The sequence below is a fragment of the Nannospalax galili genome, unplaced genomic scaffold (genome assembly GCF_000622305.1).
Source record: "Nannospalax galili isolate Female #2095 unplaced genomic scaffold, S.galili_v1.0 scaffold307, whole genome shotgun sequence".
NCBI lineage: Eukaryota > Metazoa > Chordata > Mammalia > Rodentia > Spalacidae > Nannospalax > Nannospalax galili.
The window spans coordinates 5,538,840-5,554,850 of NW_008359625.1; the positions used below are offsets into that span (position 1 = coordinate 5,538,840).

Genomic DNA, 16,011 nt, shown 5'->3' on the forward strand with positions numbered 1-16,011 from the left:
CATGTTTTTCTAAATGCATCCATATGACCTGCCATGTGCCACACCTTCTCACCCAGCATTCCCATGCTCTCTAGCATCTTCCGCTGGGAATAAGCAGCTGCCCAGATGGGATGCCTTTCTCCCCCATGTGTCTGGCACTGCCATCCATCCAGGGTTCATCTCAAGGTGGCACATGACCCCTCTTGCTCAACCTGGATGAACCGTTCTTAGTTCTTTGTGCATACCAGAGTTTCTGCAAAGTCCTTCCCACTCACTGCTGTATTGTTACTTAAATTTTTATTTATGTATTTGACTTTTAGTATTATGGAAGTTTACCAGGTACAAATTTGATGGTTATTTGAAGGACTCCTATGAACCTGTTACCCATTTCAACACAGTTATGACCATTCTAGATTCACTGATTTCCCCACCTTTCCTCCACTTGCAATTTTTTTTCTTATCCCAAGCTTCCTATCATGTCATGTGCAAATTTTTCAGTATATTTTTCTAAAACATGGTCATTATATTTAGTCCATTTCGAAACCCTGACCACAATGCATCTTCACAGTAAAAGCAAAACAAACCATAATTCCTTTAATGTATCAATTATCCATCTGGATTCAAAGTCCTCTGATCCTGAGTATTTGTTTTACACTGGCTAGTTTGAACCACCGTCCACACAAGCACAACTACTTTTCTTCATAAAGACTGGAGTGTGGATGCAGCTCCCTCTGGCAGCTTCCAGTGTCCCAAATGTCTGGGCTGTGTGTCCTTCATCTGTTTCCCCTTCTCTCCTTCACCCACTTACTTATAACCTGGCAGGCTGGGAGCTCCAGGAAGGTGATGAGCCGGTGTATGTTCCTGCATCTCTGTCCCTGCTCAGGAGTATGTACCAACCCCAAGAGTAAGTAAATAAAGGTTTCCCAACTAGATTGAGCTTTCCACTCCTCCCCACCTGTTCTAGAACACAACAGACATGCAGCATCATGATTTGCTTAGAAGTGCAGTTCCCCAAAGGACACAGCTTTTGTCACTCTGGATGTCTGGCAACAAGCCCAGCAGCTATCTCCCATAAGGTGCTGTCTGTGGGACTGCTGAATGAAAGAGGCACTTGGAACACATCTGTCTGTGACTGTGAGACTTTGGGCTCACAGGCTTCTTCTCTGGGTCTCATTCTTCCTCCGCTCTATCAAGAATTTGGATATAATGATGTTTAAGGTCCCTTTCAGGAACTGGGGACCCCTCATTTACCATACACTTGCTGCCCTCTGCTGGCAGGCTCAGGATCCTTATGTCCCCAAGGTCCCTGGAAGGGGATGGCTAAAATAAATAGGAATGGGTGGATTGCTCCCTGAGACTGACTGGAGTTTTGTTGCCTGGCCTGGTTTAACTAAAATGTGGTGTCTCCCTCCACCTTGTCTGTCTACCCCACCTATGTAGAGGGCACTCAGGAAGCTCCAGGCAGGCTCTAGAAGGAGGATCAGTGCCCAAGCCCCACCTCAGGCCAACCACCAAAATCCCCAGAGAGTGTGCTGAAGTACCACCAGATCCGGAACACTAGGCAAGATGATGTTTACAGGTACACTTGAGTCAAAGCTTGGGCGCAGTGAAAAGCCCAGGCAGGGGAAGTGAATGAAGGTGTTGACTCTACAGTACAGTACAGTATAGCTTGCCTAATGAGTCCTCCTCTGACAAACCTTGACAGCTTACAACCCACACAATTTTCAGTTGGGAACCAGCGTTGTTTACCCATTAGAGATGTGGCTCCCAGATCTGATCTATTTTTCTCTTTGAGATACAGTTCTATATTGTGGTATCACCCACTATCCATCCATCCTTCCTTCCTTCCTCCCTCCCTCCCTCCTTCCTTCCTTCCTTCCTTCCTGGTCCTCTGCAAGACCAGCCTGTGCTCTTAACCACTGAGCTATCTCTCCAGTCCTTAATGTCATTTTAGTAAAGAAAACTCTAAATTTTCAATTATTTCCTTGAAAATTTTTCCCACCACTTCATATCATGCACAGTTTCCAATGTAAATTTCAGAGCATTTAAGTCATATGCATAATCACTGAAATTGCAGTGTTTTATGAACTCACTGACCAGAAGATACAAACACAAACCAAACTCATAAAGATGGAAGGCTCTTGAAGAGGGCATCAACAGAGCCCCCAAATTGAGCTCCTCCAAGCCTGGAAATAATGGCTGGGCTGAATGAGTCCAGACCGTAGAGGTGCCCAGACACAGTAGGAACACAAAGACTAGGGAAGTTGGTCCAGGTCTCTCCCCTTCCACAGCCCCAGCCCCAATCTACTACAGACTGCTACTTCCAGGAAACCTTAATCTCTGCGCTGTAACTTCTGACCAATCCCACCACATATACTACGCTCTTCCAACCTGAGGCTGGGATGGCCACCATGGCCGCCTTAAGATGCTGCAGTATGTGTGAGCCCCATCCATACCCTGTGTCTGTGTCCAGGGGGTGGGCCAGGGCAGGTAGCCCCAGGGATGCTCCTGTATCCTTTCCTGCTCTCCACCAAAGCACAGATCTAACCGTGAAGTTCTTAGAAGTCTCAAGACAACACTCACAGAGCATCAACCACATGCACAGGGACCTTATCATAATTCAATGCTCATGTGGCCCAGCCCTGATGGCCTGAGATGGAATATGGGGTCAAGTTAGAGCCTTACATTGGAACAGTTCCCAGACTAGAGGTAGGAAAGCATTGGAAAAACCAAACAATTGGAGCTGGAGAGATGGCTCAGTGGTTAAGAGCACTGACGGTTCTTGCAGAGGACCAGGTTTGATTTCCAGCACCCACATGGCAGCTATGAACCGTCCTTAACTCCAGTTCCAGGGGAATCTGAAGCCCTCTTCTGACCTCCATGGCATTGCACAACACAGGTTCAGTCACACATATGCAGGCAATACACTCATACACATAAAAATAAAAATAATAAAATATTTTTAAAAACCCAAACAATTGTTGACACTTTTTTATTATAAATACCTCCTTTGCCTTCCAAAGTCATGAACATTCGCAGGCATGGGATAAAACTACACACATTTCCTGCAACTTGACTCATGACCATCATTAATGGCTGCATTACATTGAATGGCTAGACCACTGACTAAAATATTTATGATGGACTTCAAGACTCCAGGTATCCTGGCCCTGCCTCCTATCCTACCACTGGTTCTTTGGCCCCTTCCTGACCCTCTTCTGCATTTCTAAGTTTCCCAGGTAACACTCCTGCTGCCCCAGGGCACTCACACGGGGACCAGTAGTTTCCTTCACCCCCGCCCCCGCCCCAGCAGTGTGGTGCTGTGGCAATTCTTGGTTGTGAGTGGCTTCCCTACAGGTGGAATAAAGCTACCTGGAGCTGATCTATGGAGAGTAGTGGCTATTCTACTCAAGGATGTGCTTGGCCTGGAGGGCTACCTGCTGCTGCTCAGTAGAGGAGAGACACAAAAGGAAGCCCTCCCCAATTGGGGCATTTTCCAGGGTGGTTATCCTTAACTGAAAACAGTGAGGCTGTCATCTGTCTTATTGGTTACTTTTCTCATTGCCATGGCAAAACATCTGATACAAACAACATTAAGAAAAAGATTTACCTTGGTTCACAGTTTCAGTTCATTATAGTAGGGAAGGGAAGCCATGATGGCCTGGCTGGAGCTGTGGGGGCAGTTGCTCATGTGGTAATGAACCAGGAAGTAGAGTACACAGGACCAGAACCAGAGGCCCCACTTTAACCTTCAAAGGCCCACCTCTAGTTAGCTACTTCCACCAGCTTGGCCCTACCTCCTGAAGGCTCCATGGCCCCTCTAAATAGTGTCACCAGGTGGAGAAATAAGCCCATGAGCATTTCAAAGTCAAACAGTAACACCTGCCAACCAGAAAACTTCCATCCTGGGGGGGGGGGTGACAGACTAGAAGTGCTTAGGGAAAATCCTGCCCCCAGAAATCAGCAGGGCAGTAAGCTTCCTGTAGCACCACCCTGACCCAGCCCCCCATGGGGTAGCCACACCCTGCTAACTACACATGCCTATCTGCCCCTCCCCTCAAGAGTCACCAGGAGATGTTAGGAGCCCTCACTGCACTCCCCAAATCAAATCAGTTTTCCAACTTTTCCTAATCTGATGTGTGAGGAATAGAATATTACTGCTTTCTTTTGCTTTTTTTCCATCATGACTTGCATTCTTCCTCTTGGGTTTTGCCTGTTCATACCCTTTGACAGCTTTTCTACTGAGCTGTCTTTTATATATAATAGCTTTGGGGGGTTTTGTTAACTATTCATCCTTGAAAGATATTACAGTCTTTTCTTTGCTATTTCCCTATTTGTCTTTTAGCTTTATGACTGCACCAATTACTGCCCAGGTGACAGCCTCTCTGAGCCTCAGCTTCCTCGTTTAAAAGCTGGGGAAACAGGTGCCACCTTGGTTTGCTGGAAGGATTAAACAGGCACTTGGGCTTGCCATACTTAGCCATGTCTTCAACTCTCACCAACTGTAACTGTCATGATAGTCTTAGAGCCTTAGTTCCCTTCCCTGCTGTTGTGATAAAATTCTCTGACAAAAGCAGCTTCAGGGACAAGTTCATCCTGGCAGGGAGGTGAAGGCAGCAGGAGCCTGAAGCAGCTGGTCACATCACATCCACCATCAACAAATGGTGAGGGATGAATGCATGCACGCTAGTGCTCAGTTCTCTTTCATTTTATACAGTCCAGGACCCCCTGCCCAGGAAATGGTGCACTCACAGTGGGTGGGCCTTCCCACCTCAATTAACAATCCACTACAGGCATACTCAGAGGCCCATCTCCCAGGTGATACGAGGTTCTATCAAGTTGAAAACACTAACCATGAGCCAGACTTTTGCATGCTACACCAAAAGACCCCCTAAGTCCTGGGTCACTCTTGTTGCTTGCTGAAGTTGGAAGATGAGCAAGAGCTCATGAAAAAGACCAAGTGATGTGAGAGTCCATCTAACACGATCTTCTCCCTTTGTCTACCCCCTGCTTCAGCTGGCCCCTGAGTACTGCAGCCTGCAGGAAGGCCTGCCCTATCTGGACATGGTAATCTCAGAGACCCTGAGGATGTACCCACCAGCTTTCAGGTATGTCATGGCCCCTCAGCCGCCTTACAACTCTGGCCCCTTGAGCATGAGTTTGGAGCCTTCACTGATTCTCAGTAAGATACTACCTGTGTTATATGTATTCTTGGAAAGCAGGGTTGGGTTCCTGGGTTCCTTTGTATCCTCTGGGGTACCTGGCACAGGACCTCCGAAGTCTCACTCCTTTTCCTCTAAGTTAACTATCTTCTCCAAACATTACCAGCCTTTCTTACTAGTCTTCTTCCTCAGCCCAAGCCTGTCTCTTTGCCCTCATGGCCTTTGATGGACTCTGCTGATGCTGCTGTTTATTCATCTACCCACCCACCCACCAACCAGCTACTTATTAAGCATCTATCTATTCTGTGCTAAGCACTAGGAAATTAGTCTATGCACAAAATCCTATCCTTGGAACTGACATCCAGTAGAGGCCCATCTAGGGCTGGAATGTTCCTTCACTGGTGTCCAACAGCCCCTTCCAGAGCTCCTACACAAGACCACAGCAAGGACATCTGACTCGCATTTCTCCTGTTCCATCTCTCCTCCCAGCACTTCAAAGTGTAACTGTACCTCATATTATATTCTTGGCCAGATGTTTTCCTCTACAGTAGAAGAATGGGGAGTCAGTGGTGGATAGTTTCAGTTGGAGAAAAATTCACAGGGTCTGGTGGTGATCGTTGCCTGACAATGGGTATACTTAACACCAGAGAACTGCACATTTCAGAGTGGTTCAAATGGTAAATTTATGTTACCTATGTTTTACCACAACAAATAAATGAGCCCAATCTTGCCAAGATGAATTCTAGCATTACACTATTCCAGAGTTATCATAACAGCTGATAAGTGGATTGAGGCTACTGTAGATATACTTATGTCCTGCTTCAAGCAGTTTGTATGTAGATGATTTTACACTGATTCCAGGCAGTGACTGGGGGAGGCACAGAAAGGAGTATCTGAGGTGAGGGGAGCAGAGAGGAATGGGATGAGTGCATACCCTTCAGTATCCAGGCCATGTGGGGAACCAGTCTTTCTATATAGGGTGTCTCTGAGGGTGACCCTTGACATGGGCTGGGTCTCTCTGATTTATTTCCTGCTTCCTTCTCCTTATCATAGCTTCATGAATGACAATCTGTAGCACAGAAATCCAAGTAAAATGAAAGCTGCAGAGTGTCCACTGGATGAGTTACCCAATGCCTTTGATGATCTTGGCATGAGGACCATCCATGGAAGGAAGGAGACAAAAGCCACACTGCAGGGCTAGATTGCAGATGGAAGGAGAGACACTGAGAGGGAGTGAAGGTAATTGAAGAGGCTTGACTGAGTAGAAAGAGGAGAAAGGTTAGGGAACCACCCTTGCACCTCAAGAGAACTCAGCCCGAGGGGCACCTCTGCACCCCAATACCAGGCACAGAGAGGGCAACCCAGCCCTCACTTCACCTTGAATGAAAGTGTCTGAACTGAGGATGAGGAGGGGTCTTTGTTTACTGCAGACAGGCACATGAAGTTAGAAAGAAACCCATAGAATACCACAGGCCCAGATGTAGTGGGGGCAGGGGGACAGAAAGAGAGAGAGAGAGAGTCAGAGAGGGGGAGAGAGGAGGGGGAGAGGGGGAGAGAGGGAGAGAGGGAGAGAGGGAGAGAGGGAAGGAGAGAGAGAGAGAGAGAGAGAGAGAGAGAGAGAGAGAGACCAAGATCAGAGGCTGTAAATACACCCTGTCCAAAAAGGGCTTTCATCCTTTAAAATTCTAAACAAATTCTGACCAGAACTCTTAAGACACTATGCTCAAGAGCAAAATTCTAAATTCTACATTTTTACATCCTGAATTGAGCAAACAGGTTCTTCAGCTCTCTTCCTCTAGTTTTATTTCCAGAAGCTTATTTCTAGTTCCAAAGCATGCCGAGGTACTCAACAGATGCTCAGAATGGGGAAGTCAGGCAAGGACATCTGAACTCTGGTGGGGGGGAGGTTAGGTTAGCAAGGACAAGACGGTTAGGGTTTGGTGGATGAAGGTAGGCAAAAGTCTTGAAGGGATTTAATGGTGAAAACTTGTCTTACATTAAATGAGCAGTCTGCTGTCCTGACAGGAATGTTATTAGCACAGATAAATTAGTTTGTTTTAATCACTGAAAGCAAACAGTAGACTTACTTCTGAGTCCTATCTTACTAGACAAGAATTTCTAGGAAGAGGTGAGAAGTTGTGTTTGAGCAGGTGGTTCCCATGCTCAGTCCCAGAAGTGGAATTACGAGGCTACAGATCTGTACAGCCAGTTCTTCCGGTTAGATGGCTAGTCCATGGCCCACAAAGCAAAGTTTGAGAGAACTGCATTGGGGGTGCAAGTTCTTTTTTAAAAATGTATTTATTATTTACTTTTATGTGTACGAGTGTATTGGCTGCATGTGTGTAAGTGTACCCATGTCATGCAGTGCTTACAGAGGTCAGAAGAGGGCATCGGATCCCCTGGAACTGGAGTTGTGGATGGTTGTTAGCCACCATGTGGGTGCTGGGATTCAAACCTGGGTCCTCTGCAAGAGCAGCCAGTGCTCTTAACTGCTGAGCCATATCTCCAGCCTCGGGGCTGCAAGTTCTAAGGACCTGATGCATTCATGTGTTCTTGAGTAATAGTCATTGTGAGAAGCTGTGGTAACGTAAGACATAGAATCTGGGAACAATCATCACAGACAGGCACATGAAGGAGACCTGAGCCAGTGACTGAAAGGTGTCTCAGACACCACAGTGGCCTCAACAGACTGGGCTCTGGTCTTAGTCCCAGGAGCCATGAACACCAGCCCCTGGCTCCACCCTCCATGTAGCCTGTATAGCCTGTGAAAGATGCTTCCATTCCCTCATCTGATCATAGTCTTAGTCCCAGGCGCTGGTCCTAAAATACCTCTTCCTGTGTGTCCCAAACTGTTCCCAGCCTTCCTAGTCTCTATAAAGTCTGCTTCCTTCTATTCACAGCTTCATTTCATGAAATACAGTCAATGCAGAGAAGGGCTAAGCAAGAAAGCTGATTTCCACCTGATGGGCCACCCAGTGTTTTCATGATCTGAGCATGTAGACTGCCCATAGGGGGCAGAGGACAGAAGACAGACAACAGGGCTAGACTACCAAATAAGAGATGAGGGGAAAGACAGTGAGGGCAGGAGTAAAGGAGGCTTAACTGTGAGAAAACGAGAGACAGTGGCTGGGAAACCACCCTTAGCCCAGCCTGAACCCAGCCCCTGGAAGGCACCTCTACACTACAATACCAGGAACACGGAGGGCTCCTCAGTACTTGGCCCATGGAAAGATGAGGGAATAGAGGAGGCATTTTGACCAAGTGCCACACACATCCAAAGGGCCTTCAAAGTGGACGCTCTTAGGTAGTATGGGGGTTGTAGGACAAGGATTTGATCTCCATCTAGATTACCCTGGAAAGAGGGCTGGGCCTTCTGTCAGCAGCTTTACTCCATACCCCATCTTGGGCCCCATGATTCCCTATAGCCCCTACCCACTTGCACACTGGCAAAACTCACCTCCTGCCTCCCACAGGTTCACTCGGGAAGCCGCACAGGACTGCGAGTTGCTGGGACAGCGCATCACTGCAGGTGCTGTACTAGAGATGGCTGTGGGTGCCCTACACCATGACCCAGAGCACTGGCCACACCCTGAGATCTTTGACCCTGAAAGGTAAGCAAGTACTGGATGGATCAAGGGTGTCTAAAGGATGTAAATATATGGGACAGAAATTTTGCCATAGAGACTGCACCCAGGAGTTATGGGCATAGTTGTCTCCAAAGACCACAGCAATTCATAGACTATGTAAGGCATCATTTCCAAAGGAAAACTGAATCCAGAGATCTAGCATGACAGCAGCAGTGCACATAAGGAACGATGTCTTCTGTTTGTTCAAGCCAGGACATAAGAGGCAGGTTGCTTTTCATTTTTTAAAAGATTAGTTTTATTTTTAATTATGTGTGTATGTACATGAGTAGAGAAATCCACAGAGACCAGAGGAGGCCATCAGATCCCCTGGAGCTGGAGCCCCCTAACATGGGTGCTGGGAACCTGAACTTGAGTCCTCTACAAGAGCAGTACTCTCTCTTAACCATAGCCATCTCCTCAGCCCCTAGAGTTGTATTTTGTGTGTGCACTAGAAAGCAACAAAATATAACTTCCATTCAGTGAGTTCATAATAGCAAAACTGCCCTTGAACCTAAATTCATGAGATCCAGCAGACCTGGACACGGATTTGGTCCACTATTAATTTCATTCTAGGTTCTGTGGTATAGAACACTTGAGAAGTCCTCACAACCTACTCCTTGTCAGAATCAGTCACTGCCTGTTCCTCTGTGACTCATCAGGGAGACTGGTAGGCTACTGTGTGCCTCCCTTTACTAACTCCAACTGAACCTGGCCCACCTGTACAACCTAGTCACCGGGAAACTGGCCTGTGCTAACATTCCACAGCTTGGTGCTGGATGGATCAAGGGTGCCTGGATCAAGGGATGTTATCAGAGTCCCACAGCTCATTAGCTCCTGGAAACATGGTAAAGATTGAGAACCAGAACAGCAACTGCAGGGCTCACAGCATCCCAAGAAAGTCCAGAGGTGGTAAGAAGCAAACTGTTCATCACAGATTAGTGATTAACACCTAGCTACACAGAGCACACATGGCAAGGGTTGAGGTTTGATAGAGGGTTCAGCCATTTTGCCTCTACTCCAAATCTTGCTTCTCCCACTGGTTCAAGTTTCCCACACTGACCAGCGAAGTCAGGGTGGTGAGAGAGCAGATCAGACCCCTGGAGAGTGTGAGGATGTGGCCAAAGTGCCTGCAAGCTTTGCTGAGGAGAAAGAGGCTGTATGCTCCTGTGCAAGGGGAGGTGGGGCATAGTCAGGTTAGGGTGTGTTGGTCAAGCTCTGAGTCTGGGATTATCATCTGGTTTCATATACACTTGGACGACAGTGAATTCTTAAGGAGAGGCAAGAGGTGCATTCAGTTGATTCTCTGAATGGAGCAGCACCTCTAGGGCTGGGTAGGACAGAGCTGAGGGGTAGGACAGAGCTAAGGAGCAGGACTGAAGCAGGGATCAGCAGCTACCAGCTACCCAGATCCTCAGAGATAGTCCTAGACCCAAGATCCTGTTGGCCACATGTAGAGAAAAAGGATCTCAGATGATGGAGGTTGCTTAGCCAGAAAAGAGACTTTAGATGGATGAGCAGGCATTCCAAGTCAGCCCTGTCCTTCACATGACCTATAGGTTCACAGCTGAGGCCCGGATGCAGCGGAAGCCCTTCACATATTTGCCCTTTGGAGCTGGCCCCCGGAGTTGCCTTGGAGTGCGGCTAGGGCTGCTGGTGGTCAAGCTGACGCTGGTCCATGTCCTGCACAAGTTCCGCTTCGAAGCCAGCCCTGAGACTCAGGTGAGGGCCTGGCACTTCAGGGCAGGGCCACCTGCTTTTCTGCCCCAGGGCCAGCCAGCCTCTGCCTGTAAGCTGGGGCTAGTCCCTTCCCCTATTGGGGACCCTCATCTCTCCATCAAAGAATGAGATAAAAACAGTACCTTATCCTTCATGGGAGGGAAGATGAATTAATGCTTGGGATCAGAGAGTGCTGATCCATAACCACCCCAGGATGTATTTTCTTATTAGTATCGGTCTCTGTACAGCACAGGTGATCACAACTACCTCTAAAGGTTTTAGGGTTGCTTAGGTTTCCCTACAGAAGCCAGGGGCTCTCCCTCTAGCTCCTCCTGACCCTTAAGGTCCTGTCTGCTTGGAGAAACTGAGAGGAGCTGGCTCCTTAGATAGTGCTTCTGGCTGCCACCAGCCTTGCTTTCCCCTCCTGCAGATGGTTCCATCCCTGTCTGCAATGGCCATAGCACCATCATCACATGTGATGACACACATTCTCCAACATTCCTGGGGCCCTAAAGAGGCAGAGACTTTGCCCTCACCCAGAGACCTCGGTCATCCTGAAAGCGCCCCCACCTTCCCAGCCCTGCCTCTCCTTCATACCACATACCCCAAGCCCAAAACGTAGGCCAAGGGGTTCAGGTCACCATCTTTCAAGGTAAGTTTTACATCTGTGTTCTTCAGATAAGCTCAAGAGGGGCAGAAGTGCTTGATGTCATACAGGCTACAGGCTTGAGCAGAGAACAATCCTGTCATACTCATGTTGGATCCTCCAGCCTCTAGCTTCATGGCAAGCCCATGGCAGATACACCATTCATCCAACAAATAGTAATGAAGAGTGGCTGGATAGCCACAGAGTAAAGTAGTTGGATGCAAACCCAGTCCCTCCTTGCTCCAAACCTTTTCTTGATGTGAAGCAATCTTTCTGTATTGTCTGCTGTCCCCTAACAATGCCAGCTGTCACTCTCCTCCACACCTCTATCACACTGGTTCTGCAACCAGGAGCCCCTCTGCCCTGCCACAGACTTGAACAGAGAACTAAGGGACAGACAGGCACAGTGACATAGAGTGACAATTCTAGATTCAAAGACAGCAGTGCCTCTAATCAGGAGAAATGGAACAGGCTGCTGTCCTGAAGAACAGTGAGTTTGGCTGGAGTAGATGAAAATTGAAGTGTTATACTTGAAAACAAGGTCTTATAGTCAGGGCTGGACCAGGGAGGGCAGAACCAAGAGGACAGAAAGGATGGGGATTCTGACTGCCTCACTAAGTTAATGTATTTCCTTTGGGGGCTTGTTGGGCCCAAATGTCCTGACCAGTGTCCAAAAATACCTGGCACTCCCCAGCTCAAGAACCTGCCTCAAGTCCCCAGAGCATGCAGGATGCAGAACTATCCTGAGTGCAAGTTGGAGATGAACCCACCCACTTTACAATCCCCATCCGTTTCAGCCCTTCCTTTGCTCAACCTAGTCCTGGAATAGTATCCCCTTTGTGCCCCTCCCCATCCTCTAAGAAGTCTCCTGGATGTGGCCTCACCCATTCCTAACCCCACCCAGGTGAATTACTTAGTAAGCCCTCCCCATTCTGCTTGTCCCAACCCATCTTTTTCTGAACTCCCTTCTGTTTCAGGTTCGTTTTGCTGTGACTCTACTGTGGGTGGCTACATTCTGATCATAATCAAAACTGCAGTTCCTAGCTTACACGTGACCACACGAGGAGCATTCACTGTCTATGTCCAGGCCAGCTTGATTCTTGGCACAGACCTTGTTTCCACTGGCATAATCCTCACATGCCTCTGAAGAAAGCCTACTGAGGACCTGACATGAAACCCCAGCTGGTCCATCCTCACTAAGGGCTCACAATGGCTACTGACTGATTTTACACATGCTGGTTTCTTGAGTTAATTCCTTGAGTTTTCTTCAAGTCCATCATGGCCCCTGCACTTGAAGTTGGCCACTAGGAATTTGTAGGACTGTCAGGAGGCCAGACCACAACATGGACTAGCAGGAAATACAGCCTGCAGACACTCTCCCCAGAGAGAGGGCAGTGAGCCAAGGGAACAGTGGAGATGGTGAGAGTGTGGTGAACTTGGCTTGGCTGTTTTGGTTTTTTTTTCCATAAGACCATGGACAAATTCCTTGGCCTCTTGGCCTCCCAGAATCTCCATTTCTTTTTTTTTTTTTCCTTTTTTTTGTTTTTTGATTTTTTTTTGTTTTTTGGTTTTTTTTTTTGTATTTTTGAGACAGGATCTCCCTGTAACCCCAGCTGGCCTGAAACTCACAATGTAGATCAGGCTGGCCTCAAACTCACAAAGATCCTCCCTGCCTCTGCCTCCTAAGCACTGGAATTAAAGGCATGCACAAAGTGGGATGCTCAGTCTTACCCAGCTCCCCCAGGTGAAAACTGTGGTCAGCCATGTGTGCTCTTCATAGTGATATCTAATTTGCCTAGGAGAAAGGGGTATTCGCTCTATTAACCATGTGTTGCTGGAGACCCTGTCAGATCATCATGAGGGGCAGCTTGCTTGGCTTCTCAAGGAGCTGTGCTCCAAATGACAGTGTCTTTGCCCACCTATCCCCAGCCCACAGCCAGATTTCCACAAGCTATGCTTCAGGCTAGGTTCTGAGGAAGTTTTCTGGTGGATATGGTTAACTCTGGCAAATATTTTTATTTCCTCTATTTTAGGTTCCACTTCAACTGGAATCCAAATCTGCCTTAGGTCCCAAAAATGGTGTCTACATCAAGATTGTGTCACGCTGACCAAGAAGGCATGTGGGAAGGAGGGAACAACTGCAAATCACTATCAGAAGGGTTCCTGAAATTCAAATATCTCACGTGGAGATGAAAATGTTTAGAGAAATATGTATCCTAGGGTGATTAAAAGGGTGCATGGCACATGAGTATAAAAGAAGTTATTTATGGAATCGTTCCTAAATGCTTACTAAATTTTTGTCACACTTCATTTTGGCATTGTCAATGGGGTTCAAAGCACTGATCTCTTGGGGTTGAGGTTAAGTAAGGGAAAAGGTAATTCTGACTAAACAACTGAGTATATGGTGTTAAAGGAAGTCCCCGCATCAGGACGGAGGGATTACACAGCCTGCAGGGGACATAAGGATACACATGCGAGCCTGTCCTGATAGCACCAGCGTGGGCTTTTTCAGCTTCTTGTAATTGTGGGTTTCAGAGAGTGATGTGTATGGACAGCCAACCTCTAAAGTGGCTCCAAAGCTTCATTATGCTTTGATTTCCTAGGTAAAGGGCAGATGAAATTTATTGGAAGTTTCCATAGACAGAAAAATAATAGAGGTTAAAATATTGTTTTGTTTTTTTTTTTAAAAAGAATACTGTTTTAATTTTATCAAGAATTCAACATATAGAGATGAGTTTAATAAAATTGACAATTGCATTGCTTAAAAGGTCCCATTCAACAGAGCACTTGCCAACTGGATCCCAGATGTGCCCCTAGCAGCTGCTGGCCTTTTCACCTCCCTGTGCCTCAGTCTCCTCACTTATAAAACAAGGAAGCTGACGTGGCATAAAGAACCCTTCATCCTCTAGTTAACATCTGAGTAGCTTCTGAATGTCACAGAGAATACTTTTAGCAGGAATCCGGGGCCTTGATGGCCAGACACTGAGGACACACCTTTAGAAAATCTCGGCTGCTTCAGAACTAGCAGAAGAGATTTCCACATGTTTATCGTTATTCATGCTGTCCTTCCCCAGCCTCTTCAACCCAGAGCACTCCACTTCTTCCCTCAAAGCTCCTTTATGGCCTCCTATCTTACTTGGTTTTCCCTGGAAGGAAGGCAGCCTTGCTACTCATATGGTCCTAGCCCATGAGCTCTTACTACTCCAACTACCTGAGCTCTGTAGGTAAGCCCACCCCACAGAACTCTCCACACCCTGCTGTCACCACCTTTTCTTCACAACCTCAACTCTCTTGATGCTTGGCCCTGGGGTTCATACTCACTAGAGAAAACCAAACATTTCTGAGAAACCCACATACCTCCCTCACTGCCCTGACTGTCCTCCCAATTCTTGACCACTCTATGGCCACTAAAGATGGCCCAATTGAGTATGCAGGTCCCTGGCTGGGGGAAGAGCCCCTAAACCTATAAAGGAATGGGGTAGGCATTTAATAGAAGGTGTTAGAATGATGTCTGGTGCAAAGGTATATAGGATCCAGGGCAGGAACATGTAGATGCAACTGACCTGAGGGGTTTGTGGGAACCCAGCTGGGTTACACCAGATAGTTTTATGCAATTCCTATTTCCTCCCCCAGGGTAGTTGGTGTTGGGTGTAAATAGTGAGATTTAAGAAGGGTTAGAAAACAAGGGGTTTCAAATTGCTAGAAGAGCTGGGAGTCAAGTGATTCTAACACATTCCTATTTGTAAAGATGGTGATCCCCTATACACAGTAGGCAAGGGAAACCAGATAGCATTTATGTGCTGAGTACAGAACAGCCCTCTCCACCCCACACCCCAGGCATGCTCATGTGGGTCCAAGCGCCTATGCCAGTCTATGTAGTGTTTTTCCTAACTTGCTTTCCCAACAAATCCAGTGGCCTCTGCAACTCTCCCAGGACCTCCACTACTAGCATAGCAGGACCAAGAGCTCAAGCAAAACACAATGAACTTCAGGATAAGTGATGTGAGGGAGCCATGTTGGAGCCTCTGAAAATCACTGTCTGAAGCTTTGTGGCTGATGGAGGTGGGGTAGTCATCATGCGATATGGTTAAGCTGTGGCTGCTTGTCTTTCTGACCACTTAACTCAGTTCTCTCTGGCTTTATCAGTAACACTACCCTGTGTAAGGTTTCAGGTCACTCCAAAGATGAGAAATCTGCCTTTTATCTAACCACCACAGGACATACCAAAGGCAGATCTCTTTAGGAAGGGGCCAACCTGTCAACCAGGACAAAATCAGCAGGCAGTCAAGAGGAGGGTGCCCAGGCATGGGGACATGTGGACACACAATAAAGCATTCTACATATCCACAACACACTGTTCAATGGGGAAACTGGATTCCGTGGGGCTTCTAAACTTTTCTATCAGTTGGAATAAAGAAAAAGAATATAAATATACATATAATCATGTAACCGTATTTCTAGGGCCCCTCCTAGGCCCTTGGAGGGGGACCTGGCAGGTGAGGAACCCAGATCTTCAGCCCTACTGAGGACAGTGATATTTCTTCTGTTAATCAGTCTGAATACATACAGTCTGAATGTTTCTCACCAAAACTCCTATTACATCTGTACTCATAGGTGATGATGTTGGGATATGTGGCCTTTAGGAGGTGATTAGGTTCAGAGGGGGAAGCCCTCATGAGTGGGATTAGTGCCCTTATATAATAAAGGGGAGGTGGAAGGAGGGGGAGAGAGAGAGGAGAGAGAGGAGAGATTTGCCCTGTGTAACTAGAATCATCTGCCACATGGTCTTTGCCTTCTGTTTCAGGACTTGAGTGTTTCACCCAGTCCTTGGTTTGAGGTTTTTTTTTTTTTTTTTTTTTTTTTAAAAAAAAAAAAAAACAGA

General features: G+C 47.1%; 2 protein-coding genes across 4 annotated transcripts in view; one reads left to right on the top strand and one right to left on the bottom strand.

Annotated features, from left to right (window-relative positions):
- The window catches only part of Tbxas1 (thromboxane A synthase 1), a 188,021-nt gene extending 172,165 nt beyond the window's left edge, over window positions 1–15,856 (top strand). For 2 of the 3 annotated variants that reach the window (XM_017795697.1, XM_029558856.1), the window contains 3 exons: window positions 4,996–5,087; window positions 8,615–8,752; window positions 10,324–12,653. In XM_017795697.1, coding sequence (XP_017651186.1) covers window positions 4,996–5,087; window positions 8,615–8,752; window positions 10,324–10,612 — 519 coding nt within the window. In that variant the 3' untranslated portion in view covers window positions 10,613–12,653. Of the gene's footprint in view, window positions 1–4,995; window positions 5,088–8,614; window positions 8,753–10,323; window positions 12,654–13,162 lie in introns of those variants that run through there. The other variant, XM_008823502.3, reaches the window with a different exon arrangement.
- The window catches only part of Parp12 (poly(ADP-ribose) polymerase family member 12), an 89,690-nt gene that overhangs the window by 26,645 nt on the left and 47,034 nt on the right, over window positions 1–16,011 (bottom strand). The window lies entirely within an intron of this gene.